The 12,366-nt window shown below is 34.9% G+C and overlaps 1 protein-coding gene across 1 annotated transcript in view; it reads left to right on the forward strand.

Moving 5' to 3' along the window:
• BTAF1 (B-TFIID TATA-box binding protein associated factor 1) overlaps window positions 1-12,366 on the forward strand; it is a 131,866-nt gene that overhangs the window by 1,872 nt on the left and 117,628 nt on the right. The window contains exon 2 of the mRNA XM_037804151.1: window positions 8,950-9,073. Coding sequence (XP_037660079.1) covers window positions 8,950-9,073 — 124 coding nt within the window. The remainder of the gene's footprint in view (window positions 1-8,949; window positions 9,074-12,366) is intronic.

Below are 12,366 nucleotides of genomic sequence, written 5' to 3' on the forward strand. Positions count from 1 at the left end.
AACTTTAATTTTACCATTCAGAGTGGTACATTACAGCCTGTTTTTTCCTTCCCTCTCCTGGTTGGTGTATGCTTGTGGAGTACAGGCTCATTTTGAATATGATTTTATGCAAAATGGATGAGGATAATTCAAGAGTTAAAAAATCATATTTGTCAGAATCGAGTCTAACATATTTTTTGCTCTGTTTATCAATGTGCATAACTGAAAAGAAACTGAAATATTTTTAGGACCTAGTGAACATTTCCAACAGAAGGAAAATAATATTCTTTCAATTGCCAGGTCCAGAAACCTGGAAATAATTTTTGATTTCCCCCTCTCCCTCCCATCCAGTCAGTTACCACATCCAATCCTGTCAATTCTACCTTTTAAATCTTTCTCCAGTCCATCTGCTTTCTTTCCATGCCAATTACCACAATCCTATTCCATGTCACCATCATCTCTAGTCCAGATATCTGCAACAGCAACCTCTCTGCTCTTCCTGCTTTCCATGGTGCCTCATTCCAGTTTATTATTCATTTGGCCTGAGTGATCTCTCTAATATAAAGATGTTAATGTGTTCACTTTTCTGCTTAAAACCCTTTATTTGTTTCCTGTTGCCGTAGGATAAAGTAAAAATTCCTTGACTTTTTCACCCGAACCCTTTGTAATCTGCTTCCTGCTTCATCTTGTGTCAAGTTCGTCTGCAACACACATGCACACACTCCACTCATATTGAACCTGTGTTCTCAGCTCCCTGCCTTTATACTTGGAACACTTCTTTTCTCCCCCTTAAGTCTGGCTAATTTTTGCCTATAAGCCTGTATGTCATGTTGCTTGGGAAACCTTTTCTGGTTTTACTTTTGAGTTATTTGCACCAAAGCATACTGTCAGTCATAGTAATTATCATACTTTGTAGTTGATTGTTTATCTTCCTTGCTGGGTTAAGATAAACTCTGTAAGAGAAGAGAATGTGTCTGGTTTTTTCGATTTCCAGCAGAGTGCCTGGCACCTACTAAGTACTCAATACGTTTAAAAAAATTTTACTTCTTGATTTAACCATCTGTAAAGATTTAGCATATTTTATGTGTAGTAGAATATTTCCAATATTTTTCAATGAGTGCTTCTGAGTTTAGTTATAATTTTTCCTCAGAAAGACTTTCACTATAGCTTTGAATATTGGTCAGGGTTATAATTTAAATATATGTATTATATATTATTTATATAATATTTATGTATTACATATTTACATAAATATTATATATTTACATATATATGTATGTATATATATACAAATATATATATGTAAATATCACCAGAACCATTTTTAAACTTTAAAATTCTGTGATACCAATTTTAAATGCCAGTTAAAAAAATAGTAAATATTGTCAGAATCTTTTTTTTTTAAAGTTTAAAGTTCTGCAATAAAAGTACAATTCTGTGATAACAAGGCCTTTTATAATGTGAATTGGATAAACATAACCCTGCATTTTGTATGATCGAATTTTTTAAACCCCACTTGGAACTTTATAAAGGCCGAGTTTTATTGTACTTTAAGATGTGGCAAATTATAAAATACACAGTCAACTTTTGATCCATGGGTGAATTAAATCTTCCAAATAACTTTGTGTTGCTCTAAAATTGCAAGTACAATCTTATCATTTGATGTTGTCCCTAAAATGTTGCAAAATATATGACATTTTTAGACCCATAGTGAAAGAGACCCCATTACAAATGTAGGAGTGGAGAACAATGTTGCCCTTAAGATGTGGATGCTGGGAAGTTAGCTAAGCTCACTCACTAGCTTCTTGACTTGCTCCCATAAAAAAAACCTCAGCAAAAAGACAAATTTATATGTTACAGGCTATCAGTATTGCTTGCAAACAATTGAAATCAGAATTGTTAAATCTTTGAATACCTCTTTGCTTTGTGAGCTTTTCTCCCACTATCATCTGTCACCTGGTTGGGGTTGGGCCAACAACAGTGAAGGCATCCTTGGAGGGGTTAAGATTTATGCTCATTACGGAAAACGTTGAATTTGTGACTGACTGTGTAGGGTTGCAGGACCTAATATAGATTTGTTTTTTAACATCGTTTTGATACCTCTTTATACTACAGTCGATTGAGTTGACTTTAGTACATTGGCTAGCTAATGTGAAAATCTTTTTTTCTTGATCATACATTATAGGGAGAATTTTAAAAATACAATTTAGATAGTTTTTCCTCATTGATCTATGCTATAAAGGTCATGTTGAACATTTCTAGAGTACTTGTGATTTGACTGTTTTAGAAGCCATATGCTAGGCCCCTGACATTTATTTTTGCATTCAAAAAATGATAACAGTTGTTTAGTAAGGATGCAGAAAAAAACCGAACAAACCCTCTTATAGAAGAAACAAATTGCTACATTTGAACAGAAATTTGCTCAATTTTGTTCTCTCTGCACTGCTGATACTTAAGAGAAATATTGTTTTAGCATGTCTGTTCTGCTAAATAAAGAGAAGTTTCATGATGTAGGGGAAGTTCCAGAGATGAGATCCTTTCTACTAACAGGGGAAATGCTAATGTAGAAAAAACTGATCTTAACCTTTAGGACAGCATAGGTTTCTTGTCTTTGCTGTTCTTCCCTTACTGTTCATTCAGTTTATTGTAAGATTGACAGGAGGGAATATTATAAATTATATACATTGAATATTTCAAATGTAAAAGATTTAGGGATTTTCTAAAAAGCCAGGAAAGGTAGAGGAGGCTTTATAGAAGCTTTTCCATTTCAACCTCTATAGTAAATTCCTCCCCATCCCTGGTTTGTTACTCAGAATAGTCATAGAAAGTATTTTTCCCCCTTTCCTTTCTTTCTTCTAATTTTGGTAAAATACACGTAGCATAAAATTCACCATTTAACTGTTTTAAAGTACAATTTCATATGAAGTTTTAAAACTAGATATTTCTGCTAAAGAACCTGGACTAGTATATTTTATCTTTAAGAAAAAGTGATGCAAGAGGCTTTGTGTTGTTGGGTCAAGGATGGTGGGTAGGAAAAAATATACTGAAGCAAATAACACAGCTTGGTTGTACTTTTACAGAGTTTTGCATTCATTAACAAGTATTTACTGAATGCCTTCTGTGTTCTAGGTGCTGAGATACAATAGTGAACAAAAGTAGAGTCCCCATTCTCATGGAGTTTATGTCTTAGTGGTAGAAATGTACTTGACTACTGTGCACCAGGCCTTGCCCCTGGCTTTGGTGGTGTTTCACATCATCGTATTTATTCTTAGTGTCCTAACTTGCATCTTAAATTGATCTACTTTTTGTTTAAAGGAACCATTCATTACATAGTTTCACATTACTCAAAGTGTGAACTAGGATATTTACATATCCGAACACTAGGCTAGAAAATTTCTTAGAATTTGTTTATTTTGACCATAATTTTCTTCCCTAGTGATATGTGAAACTTAGTGCAGTGTTTATATCAAATATCCATTCACTTTTCTAATTCCCTAAGTAAAACAGAAAAGTAAAAATTCAAGTAACAGTCTCTATTTTAAATTTTACTACACTTCCACCAAACATAAAAAATGAATAACAAAATGGACAAACTTGATTGATCATTTTCCTAGTTAAAGCTACACAACTGTCTTTATGAGGTATTCTGTCAGTTGACCTTCCACCTTCCACAGTTTTTGAGAGATTAATTTATTCTGAGACTATCACTGAGGTTGGAAGTCTGTTGAGGAAGTTGGGTCACATTCATTGATTCATTCATTCATTTATTCATCTCCCAAGTGGCCTTCAAGTGGAAAGACAGTATGTACTTGTTAATTAACTATGAACTAGTAATCTAGGGTAGGTTTCATAGTTCAAAATGTATACTACTACTTTCAGTTTCTTTCTATACCTTTACTGTTGTTATTATCATAATGTAAACAGTTGGAGAGAATGAAGGTTAGAATGCAGCTGCCAGCATAGCCTCTATAAAGTTCCATTTACTCTTTCCTTTTTCTAGGCATTCTTTAGAGCATTTTCCTGAAATCACAGGTTGGCAAAATAAATATAAATTTTCTCTTGCGTAGTTATCTCTCTGAATTGAAATCCGAATTGAAAATGGACCAGATTTCTTATCATTAATAGATTAATAACCAATGGATATTATCAAAATATAATTGCCTTATGTTTTGTTTAAATTATTCTTCTGCCATTTTTGGTACCATTAAACCTTCTATTTAGCTTGACATCTGTTACCCTGTCTTCATCCTTCAGAGAATTAAAAATTATGTATTTTTTTCTGTTAGACAAAGTTTAGCCAAATTAAGTATTATGGTAACTACTGTGTTCCCTCAGTCAGTTCTTCTTTTAACTTCCCTTCTCTGACTACTTAGCCTCCTTCAGACCTCTCCCTCATCAAGGGTCCTGTCTGCGCTCTAACATAATATTGACTCGGTCTCATGCCTCTCCCCCTTCCCCACCAGATAACTGCATCAACCTTTTCCATTGCTTTTCCACTGTGGCCTAGCCTTGGTGCTTACCTGCTTGCCTCAGAGCTGGCTGCACTGGGGTAACAGTTCATACTGCCCTCTTGTAAGATTTCTGGTCTGCTCCTTCCTTTTGTGTGGTGTCTAATCTGTTGTCCTGGTGAGAGGAATGGAGAGCTTCAAAGGGGCTTTGAGTCAAGAGGGCCAGAAAAAACATTCAGGCTTTATTCAGGGAGGCAAGTTTGGCTACCATTAATGTGGAAGATGTACGGATGAACAGGCCTGGAACTGGATGTGAGAGTAAGCTGACCTGCTACCTTCAGGGCAGTTGGCTGGTAGGTAGCAGAGGTGACATGACATGACATTGGGATAAAAGGCTCTGCAGAAAGGAGAGCCATGAAGAACTCTGTGGCTGTGGAACAGGATCAGCATTCAATTAGAGAATAGTCCTGAAGCCTTTGGCAGGAGTGTTGTTCTAAATGAAGCTAGGTAGCAGGGTCTAATGGGGAGTTTAGGGAAAAGTGGACATTTTGAAGGAATACAAGTGATTTGATCAAAAGGTGCCACAGTATCACATGTAGTATGGGGTTATGCTCACCAGGCAGTTGGAAGTGTGGCACTGGAGCTCCCAGATGGGCTGGATTTGGGAATTACTTGTATTGAGTTATTGGTAACCAAATAACAATACAATTTCTTTGAGGAGAAATTGGTAAAAGGAGATGAAAAGCCAAGGGTTGAAACTAGGAGAATGTGAATATTAACAGTGGTAAGAGTAGGAGAACCAGTGGAAGAATTGTTGAGTTCAGGGAATCATCAGTTATCTGATGTGAAAACATAGGAAGGAAAGTATTTTAAGAATGGAGTGCTTACTGCTGTGAGATATTGCAGAAGAGTCAAGAAAAATTTGATTTATATTAAAAAATTGACTTTGAAGATTTAAGAGTTCATTGGTGGACCTTAAAGTATGCTATTTTCATAGTGTAGTAGGATAGAAACTCGATTTACAAGGATTAAATAGTCTCTGGTGAGGACATAAAAGAAGTGGTTTTAAACATTTTGTCAGTAAAGTGTTCTAGAAGATGGAGGTCAAGCACGTTTGCTCATTAAATAGAGACCTGTGCATATTGGAAGACAGAAGAGAATCAATTAATAGAGCATTGATTTAAGATACTGGAGAAAGAATAATTGAAAGATAATAGAAGGGGATGGTTTCAGGAAAACAGTAGGACAATATCTAAATCTTGAAGAAGAGTGAGGACTGTCTTTTCATTTGAAATAGAAAGAGCAGATAAGTGTAGAGACCAACTTTGAGAGGTATTAAGGACAGAACATGAAATAATTTGTGTTTCATATCCTAAAAATCTACTCAGTGAATTAGTCCATTCCTATTTAAGGAAAAGGGAATGGTAATTAGGGCTTGAGGGAGGTAGAAATTATTTGAGACATCTTTGTGGAACCTACTGATTTTCTTCTAACTTGTTTACATATGGATTTACAAACAGGTTAGTATTGTCACTTCCTTAGAGTGTTCATTTTGCAACCAGCCTTGTTTTTGGTCACAATAAGTAGAAATCCATCATGGAAAAGGAATTATGAAGTACTTAAAATTTTTTCAGAGGTACAGTCTAAGGCATCAAATAAGTCAAGGATATAACAAACATTGTTATATAAGAAAAAAATCATTGTAATGATATAAAACTATAAAATGTTGCTAGATTATCTAGTTTTACCCTCCTGAGTAAGAAGATAAATGAGCATGCCCAAGTCCTCTGAATGACAAAAGTAGGATTTTTAAGGGTCTCCTAACTTCTAGTCTAGTTCTTTTTCCATTTACTGCTGCTGCTTTTAGGAAGGTCCTGGATCTAAGTGAACTGTATGCATTTTACAAGAGAGCTCCGTATTTTTTAAAGAGTATCTGTAGCATATACAAATATAAAACCTCTGTAACATAAATTCAACCTAAGACAAATACATTCTTTAAAATAAAACTTAAATACTTAAGTTTTGATAATTTTGCCGCTATAGAATGTAGAAGATTTAAAATGAAAACTTATCTCTTGATACTTACAGAAAATTGTTTATAGATGTTTAAAATGATCTCTTTTCTGTTTGCAAATTTTTCTTCATTGAATAGAGGCATTTAAAATCATTACAGTATACAGATAGTTGTTGGCATTCCTAAGGATTTTTGTTCTCATGAACTTTAACATCAGAGCCTGCCTTAAAGACAAAATAAGTCAAAAGGCATCCTAAGGGTTATATATGGTATGGATAAGGGAAGTCGTCATGTAGGGAGGGGGATTTGGGGGTTAACTGAGTCTTAGAACTTTTTAGGAATGCCAACTGTCAGAAAACAGTTTTTTTCTCCCTTTCCTTCATTTTCTCATCTCTGAATCACTGTTCACAGGAATTCTATAGAGAAAAGTGATGAATGGGTAAAGACAAGTGTTTCAGATAGCCTTGAATGAGTAAGGAGAATTGTGATATCAAAAAGTGGGATGTGTCTGTGCACAATGTAACTATAAAGAAAATTAATTGCTTTATAATTACTCTGTGTGCCATTCAGTATATTGGAAGGAAAAACTGTGTTGCATTCCTCTTTTTTTCTTTTTGTCACTAACCTTAATTGACTAAAATATTTTTCTAGAAATATTTCTTATATGCCGTTACTTATTAACTTTGGACCTTGCCTCTTGGTGTTTTGTGTGAAGCAGTTGAAAACTTTTCATAGCACCTTGATGGAAAAACTGCCTTTTTCATTTGCCTTGCCCCCTGTTAGTCTTATCTTTATTTATAAAAGGCTTTCAGATTTGCTTTGTAACTTTTTAGCTTTTTGTAAAAGAAAAAGAATCTCAGAAGTAAAATCTGAGCCTCTTTGCAGTTTACTAATGCTTCATGCTCATGCTTAGCCCTGGGACCTTGCTTTCTTTCTCTTCTTCATTTGATAAGATTTGAAGGCCTATTCACTTAAATCTTCCTTCACATAGGATTGGGCAGAGACAGTATAACTTTGTCCTTTGTCACCTTCCATCTTGTTCAAAGTAATTTATTTCAAGACTAAAGCCTCCTTCCTTTCATTACCTGTGGGTCCACTTTGCCTCATTGAACCTGATTAGTAGTGTGGTGGGAGAGTTAGGCCTATGTGATATATGGACAGATGGTGGTACTTACTCGTGACTTTGCCTCTCTAAAATCTTAGAATTTTCCTGTATTCCAGAAAAAAAGCAATAGTCTTCCATTTTCCCCCACTTATTCTGCATATAAGGCATTGTGATTTTACCCAAACTTTGTTCATTGGGTTAGTGGCAGTATTGGGATTTGAACCTAAGCACTGTGGTTTTGGAATTTGTGCCATAAATTCTTTGCTCAGGGATTTTATTTATTCCCATATTTATCACCTCTTTACAAATGATTCAGATACCTATATACCTTTAGTGCCAACTTTCTCCTGACTTTAGATCTCTATTCCAACTATCCTTTGGTGCCTCCTATCTTTCTTACCCCTGCCACTAGTGAGCTTATCATCTTTTCCCATAACATTTTCTCCACTAGTTTTGCCCATTTTTAAAAAATGACGTCTTCATTCCATAATATTAAAAATCTTAGAATCCTCCCAATACCCTTGACATTTCTTTTAGTTACCACACCATACATGTTTGACATTTCACTGTTACTACACGGTGTGTGTTTCCTTTATCATTTCTTCTAACTTCTGTTCAACTTTTTCTTTTTTTAGTTTTTCTTTTTGTTTATTTTTATTTGCTAATTTTCTTACCATGATTCTAGGTCAGGTCTGTACTTTTAGCCTAAAATTTTTTATGAGTTTCCTTCCATTTTAGTTCATGCTTTCATATTGTTCTCAGATTAATCTTCCTAAAGTGTAGCTCCATGCCCATCAGTTTCTTGACCCAAGCAAGACCTTCATGTTCACACTATACATTCAGAGGTCTCCACTATAGGGCTCCAGCCTACCCGTCTGTAGCTGTATCTTCCAATGTTCCCTTAAATTTACTCTGAATTCCAACCAAGCTATGTCATTCATTCTTCTCTAAATATACCCCCTCTTTTCTTATCGCTGTGCTCTTGATAGTCCCTTTTCTAGATGTTTCTCCCCCTTTCCCTTTTCCTACCTCATCTCTACCAGTATTGAAATCCTATTCTACCATTAAGGTCCATTTCATATAGATTTCTTTCATGAAACCATTTTGGTGATACGCAGATGGGGATACAGTATTTGCTCCCTTCTTGGACAACTCCTCCAAGCATTTTTTACTTTTTTATGACACATATTTTATTGTACCCCATATTATTATTTATATACTTGCCTTACCCTCCACCACCCATGGCAAATTCCTTTAGAGGGAGAGATTAGGTATCTTCAGCTCTAGATCTTTGTTCATAGATTCTCAGTACATTTATTGACTGAAATGTTACATATGAGAAAACTCAGAATAACTCAGAATTTCAAAATATGAGAAAACTCATTATATTTTTGTTGTTTCAGGCTTGATCGTCTTTTTATCTTACTGGATACTGGCACTACTCCAGTTACAAGAAAAGCTGCTGCACAGCAACTTGGAGAAGTGGTGAAGCTTCATCCGCATGAACTAAATAGTCTCTTATCTAAAGTAAGAATTCTTTTTTTTTAAAATATAATACAATTGTAGAGATTTATCCATGAATAGGAGCATAGAAATAAAGGTAGAAATTGTCTTTTTTATTTTAGTTACAATTCCTGATCTCCAAATTCCATTAAATATCTTACTGTTAATAAACTATTTATATTGAAATAATTTCAAACTTACAAGACAGTTGCAAAAATAATACAAAACCCATGTAGAGGACACCAACATTCCTCCTACCCTAGATACTCAGATCCACCAACTTTTAATGTTTTGCTATATTTGCTCTGTCATTCTGTCTGTTTATCCATCTATTCACCCATCCATCAGTCCTTCTGTCTGTCTATCTGTTTTCTAAACATTTGAGAGTAGGTTTTATGCATCATAATACTTCATGTACATTTCTGATATTCATTTATGTAACCACCTTAAGTATAGTTATTAAGTTCGAGAAATTTGACGTTAGCTATAAAGCTTACAGTCTATATTCCAGTTTTTTCATATGTCCTGATAATGTCCTTTAGGGCCTCCATTATTAGGTCCAGTCCAGGATCATGTGTTGCATTTAATTGCCATGGTCTCTTTAGTCACTTTTAAAAAATTGTGTGAACTGTATACAACAGAAATGTTCCTTTCTTAATCACTCCTGAGCATACCATTCATTGAGAGTAATCCCACTCACAATGCTGTGCTATCCTCACCGCCATCCATTAACAGAACTTTTCCATCACCCCAAACAAAAACCCTATACCCTTTAGGCATTAATTCCTCATTCTCCCTGCTGCAGTCTTGTATTATACTTTCTGTCTATGTGAATTTGCATATTCTAGCTATTTCATTTAAGTGGAATCATATAATATCTGTCCTTTTGTGTCTTGACTTATTTCATTCAACATGTCTTTAAGATTCATCCATGTATTAGCATGTCAAATGTATATATTTAAAATTTTGTTATTCCTACCTTTTTTTTTGTTTGCCATGAGATTTAAAATATTTTTGCAGGGAGTCTCAAATTTAATTGTTTAAAGGATCTGACAATATCAAATCTTTTGCCTTGGGCATAAATTTGAATCTGACCCAATTTGGTAATGAACTGAATTGTTAATATGGATTGTTAGTAGTCTCCTTGGTCTTAACTGTCTAATAATTATATTGTAGTTGACTATCTTCAAATGGATGGTATTCATGGGCAATGATTGAAATATATGAAAAGCTAGTTGCCATATTACATTCTTATGAACTGTGTGAAAGTGAATGCTCTCTGCTTTGGTGGATTAGTGTCTTCGTGATCCTAGTCCATCTTCTTTCCCGAAGCAATAGCTGTATTTTTACTGAACTCTTTGGGGCTGTAGAATTGTGTCTGTATAGTTAATAGCAAATTCCATGTGTTTTAATTCCCTGGCATGCAAAGTAAAACAGGAGTGCTTTGTATGTGTGTGGGTTGGTGGGGGGAATTGATTAGAGGATAATGTGGGGGAACAGTATGATTGCCCAGATAGTGAAAGCCCCAAGATATGTCTCCTACCTAGTCTGATCCCCTTTTTTTATTCTCATTTGTCCCTCCCTGACTGGTAGGAGTGGGAAGATAGGAGTTCTAAGCCCTTTCTTGACATACACAGACCTGCACTTTTGCTGGCATAAGGGCTAAGAATGACTCTTTCTAGCATACTTCCCACTTAGAAATTGTCTTCAGACCTTTCTAACCAAGATGTGGATGGAGAGACAGTGATATGATACCTACTAGCTACACATTCTCAGAATGGAGGACACATATTAGGCAGTATTTTACTCATGTGTAATTCGGGGGGATAGAGATGAAACTGGAAATAATGAATAGTACTACCTGTGCTGAATTGGGAAAAGGTTTCCAGCCTTCCAAATGAGTTCTAGTTGTCTTAACTTAGACACCAGCAAACTGGCTGACATCAAAGAATTATGAGAGGCGGAGTTCGTCTTTAACACTCTCACCTCCTGTCCTCTTTTCTTTGCCCTCAGTGTTTTCATGCTGTCTTACGGTTTTGTTTATTAAACAGCTTTTTTGAGATATAATTTACATACCATACAGTTCACCCATTTAAAATATATAATTCGGTGGTTTTTAGTCCATTGACGGAGTTGTTCAGCCATCATCACCACCTAAATTTAGAGCATTTCTGTCATTCCAGAAAGAACCTTGTACTCATTAGCCATCACTCTTCATTCCCCCTCTCATACCTATTCCTAGGCAACCACTAATCTACTTTCTGTCTCTATTTGCCTATTCTGGGCGTTTTATGTAAATGGAATCATAATATGTGATCTTATGTGAGTGGCTTCCTTCACTTTGAATAATGTTTTCATGGTTCTTCCATATTATAGCATGTATCAGTACATCATTCTTTTTTGTTGCCAAATGATATTCAGTTGCCTTTTATGAATATAGATATAATATACTGATATACCGTGTTTTATTTATCCATTCATTAGTTGATGCATGTTTGGGTTTGCTTCCACTTTTTGTCTTTTCTGAATAATGCTATTATGAACATTTGTGTACACATTTTGGGGTGGATATTATATTTGTTTGTATTTCTCTTAGGTATATACCTAAGAGTGAAATTGCTGGGTCATATGGTAACTCTGTTTAACTGTTTGAGGAACTACCAGACTATTCTCCAAAATGGCTATATCATATTATCTTTCCACCAGCAGTGCGTGATGTTTCCAGTTTCTCCACATTCTCACCAACACTTTTTTTTAAAAAATGTTTATTAGAGCAGTTGTAGGTTTACAGAAAAATCATACAGATTGTAAGTACAGAGTTTCATATACTCCCCCACCCCCTCACAGTTTTTCCTCTCATTAGCATTTTGCATTGTATGGTATCTTTGTTACAATTGATGAGACAATATAATTATATTATTATCTATAGTCCTTTATTTTTGTTAGGGTTTGCTCTTTGTGTTGTGCAGTTCTATTCTGATAACGTATATACAACCTAAAATTAATCATTTTAGCCACACTTTCAAGTATACAATTCATCGCTGTGCTACCATCATCACCATCCATTACCAAAACTTTTCCATTATCCAAAACAGAAACTCTGTGCCAAGTAAGCATTAACTCTCCATTCCCCACCCCACCCTTGCAACCTGTATTCTAATTTCTGACTCCATGAATTTGCATATTCTAATTATTTCATATAAGTGAAATCATACAATTATTTATCTTTTTGTGTCTGGTTTATTCCACTCAACATTATATCTTCAAGGTTCATCCATGTTTTAGCATACCAGCACTTTTTTGATTATAGCCATCCT

Source organism: Choloepus didactylus, chromosome 15 (genome assembly GCF_015220235.1).
Source record: "Choloepus didactylus isolate mChoDid1 chromosome 15, mChoDid1.pri, whole genome shotgun sequence".
In the NCBI taxonomy this organism is placed as follows: Eukaryota; Metazoa; Chordata; class Mammalia; order Pilosa; family Megalonychidae; genus Choloepus; species Choloepus didactylus.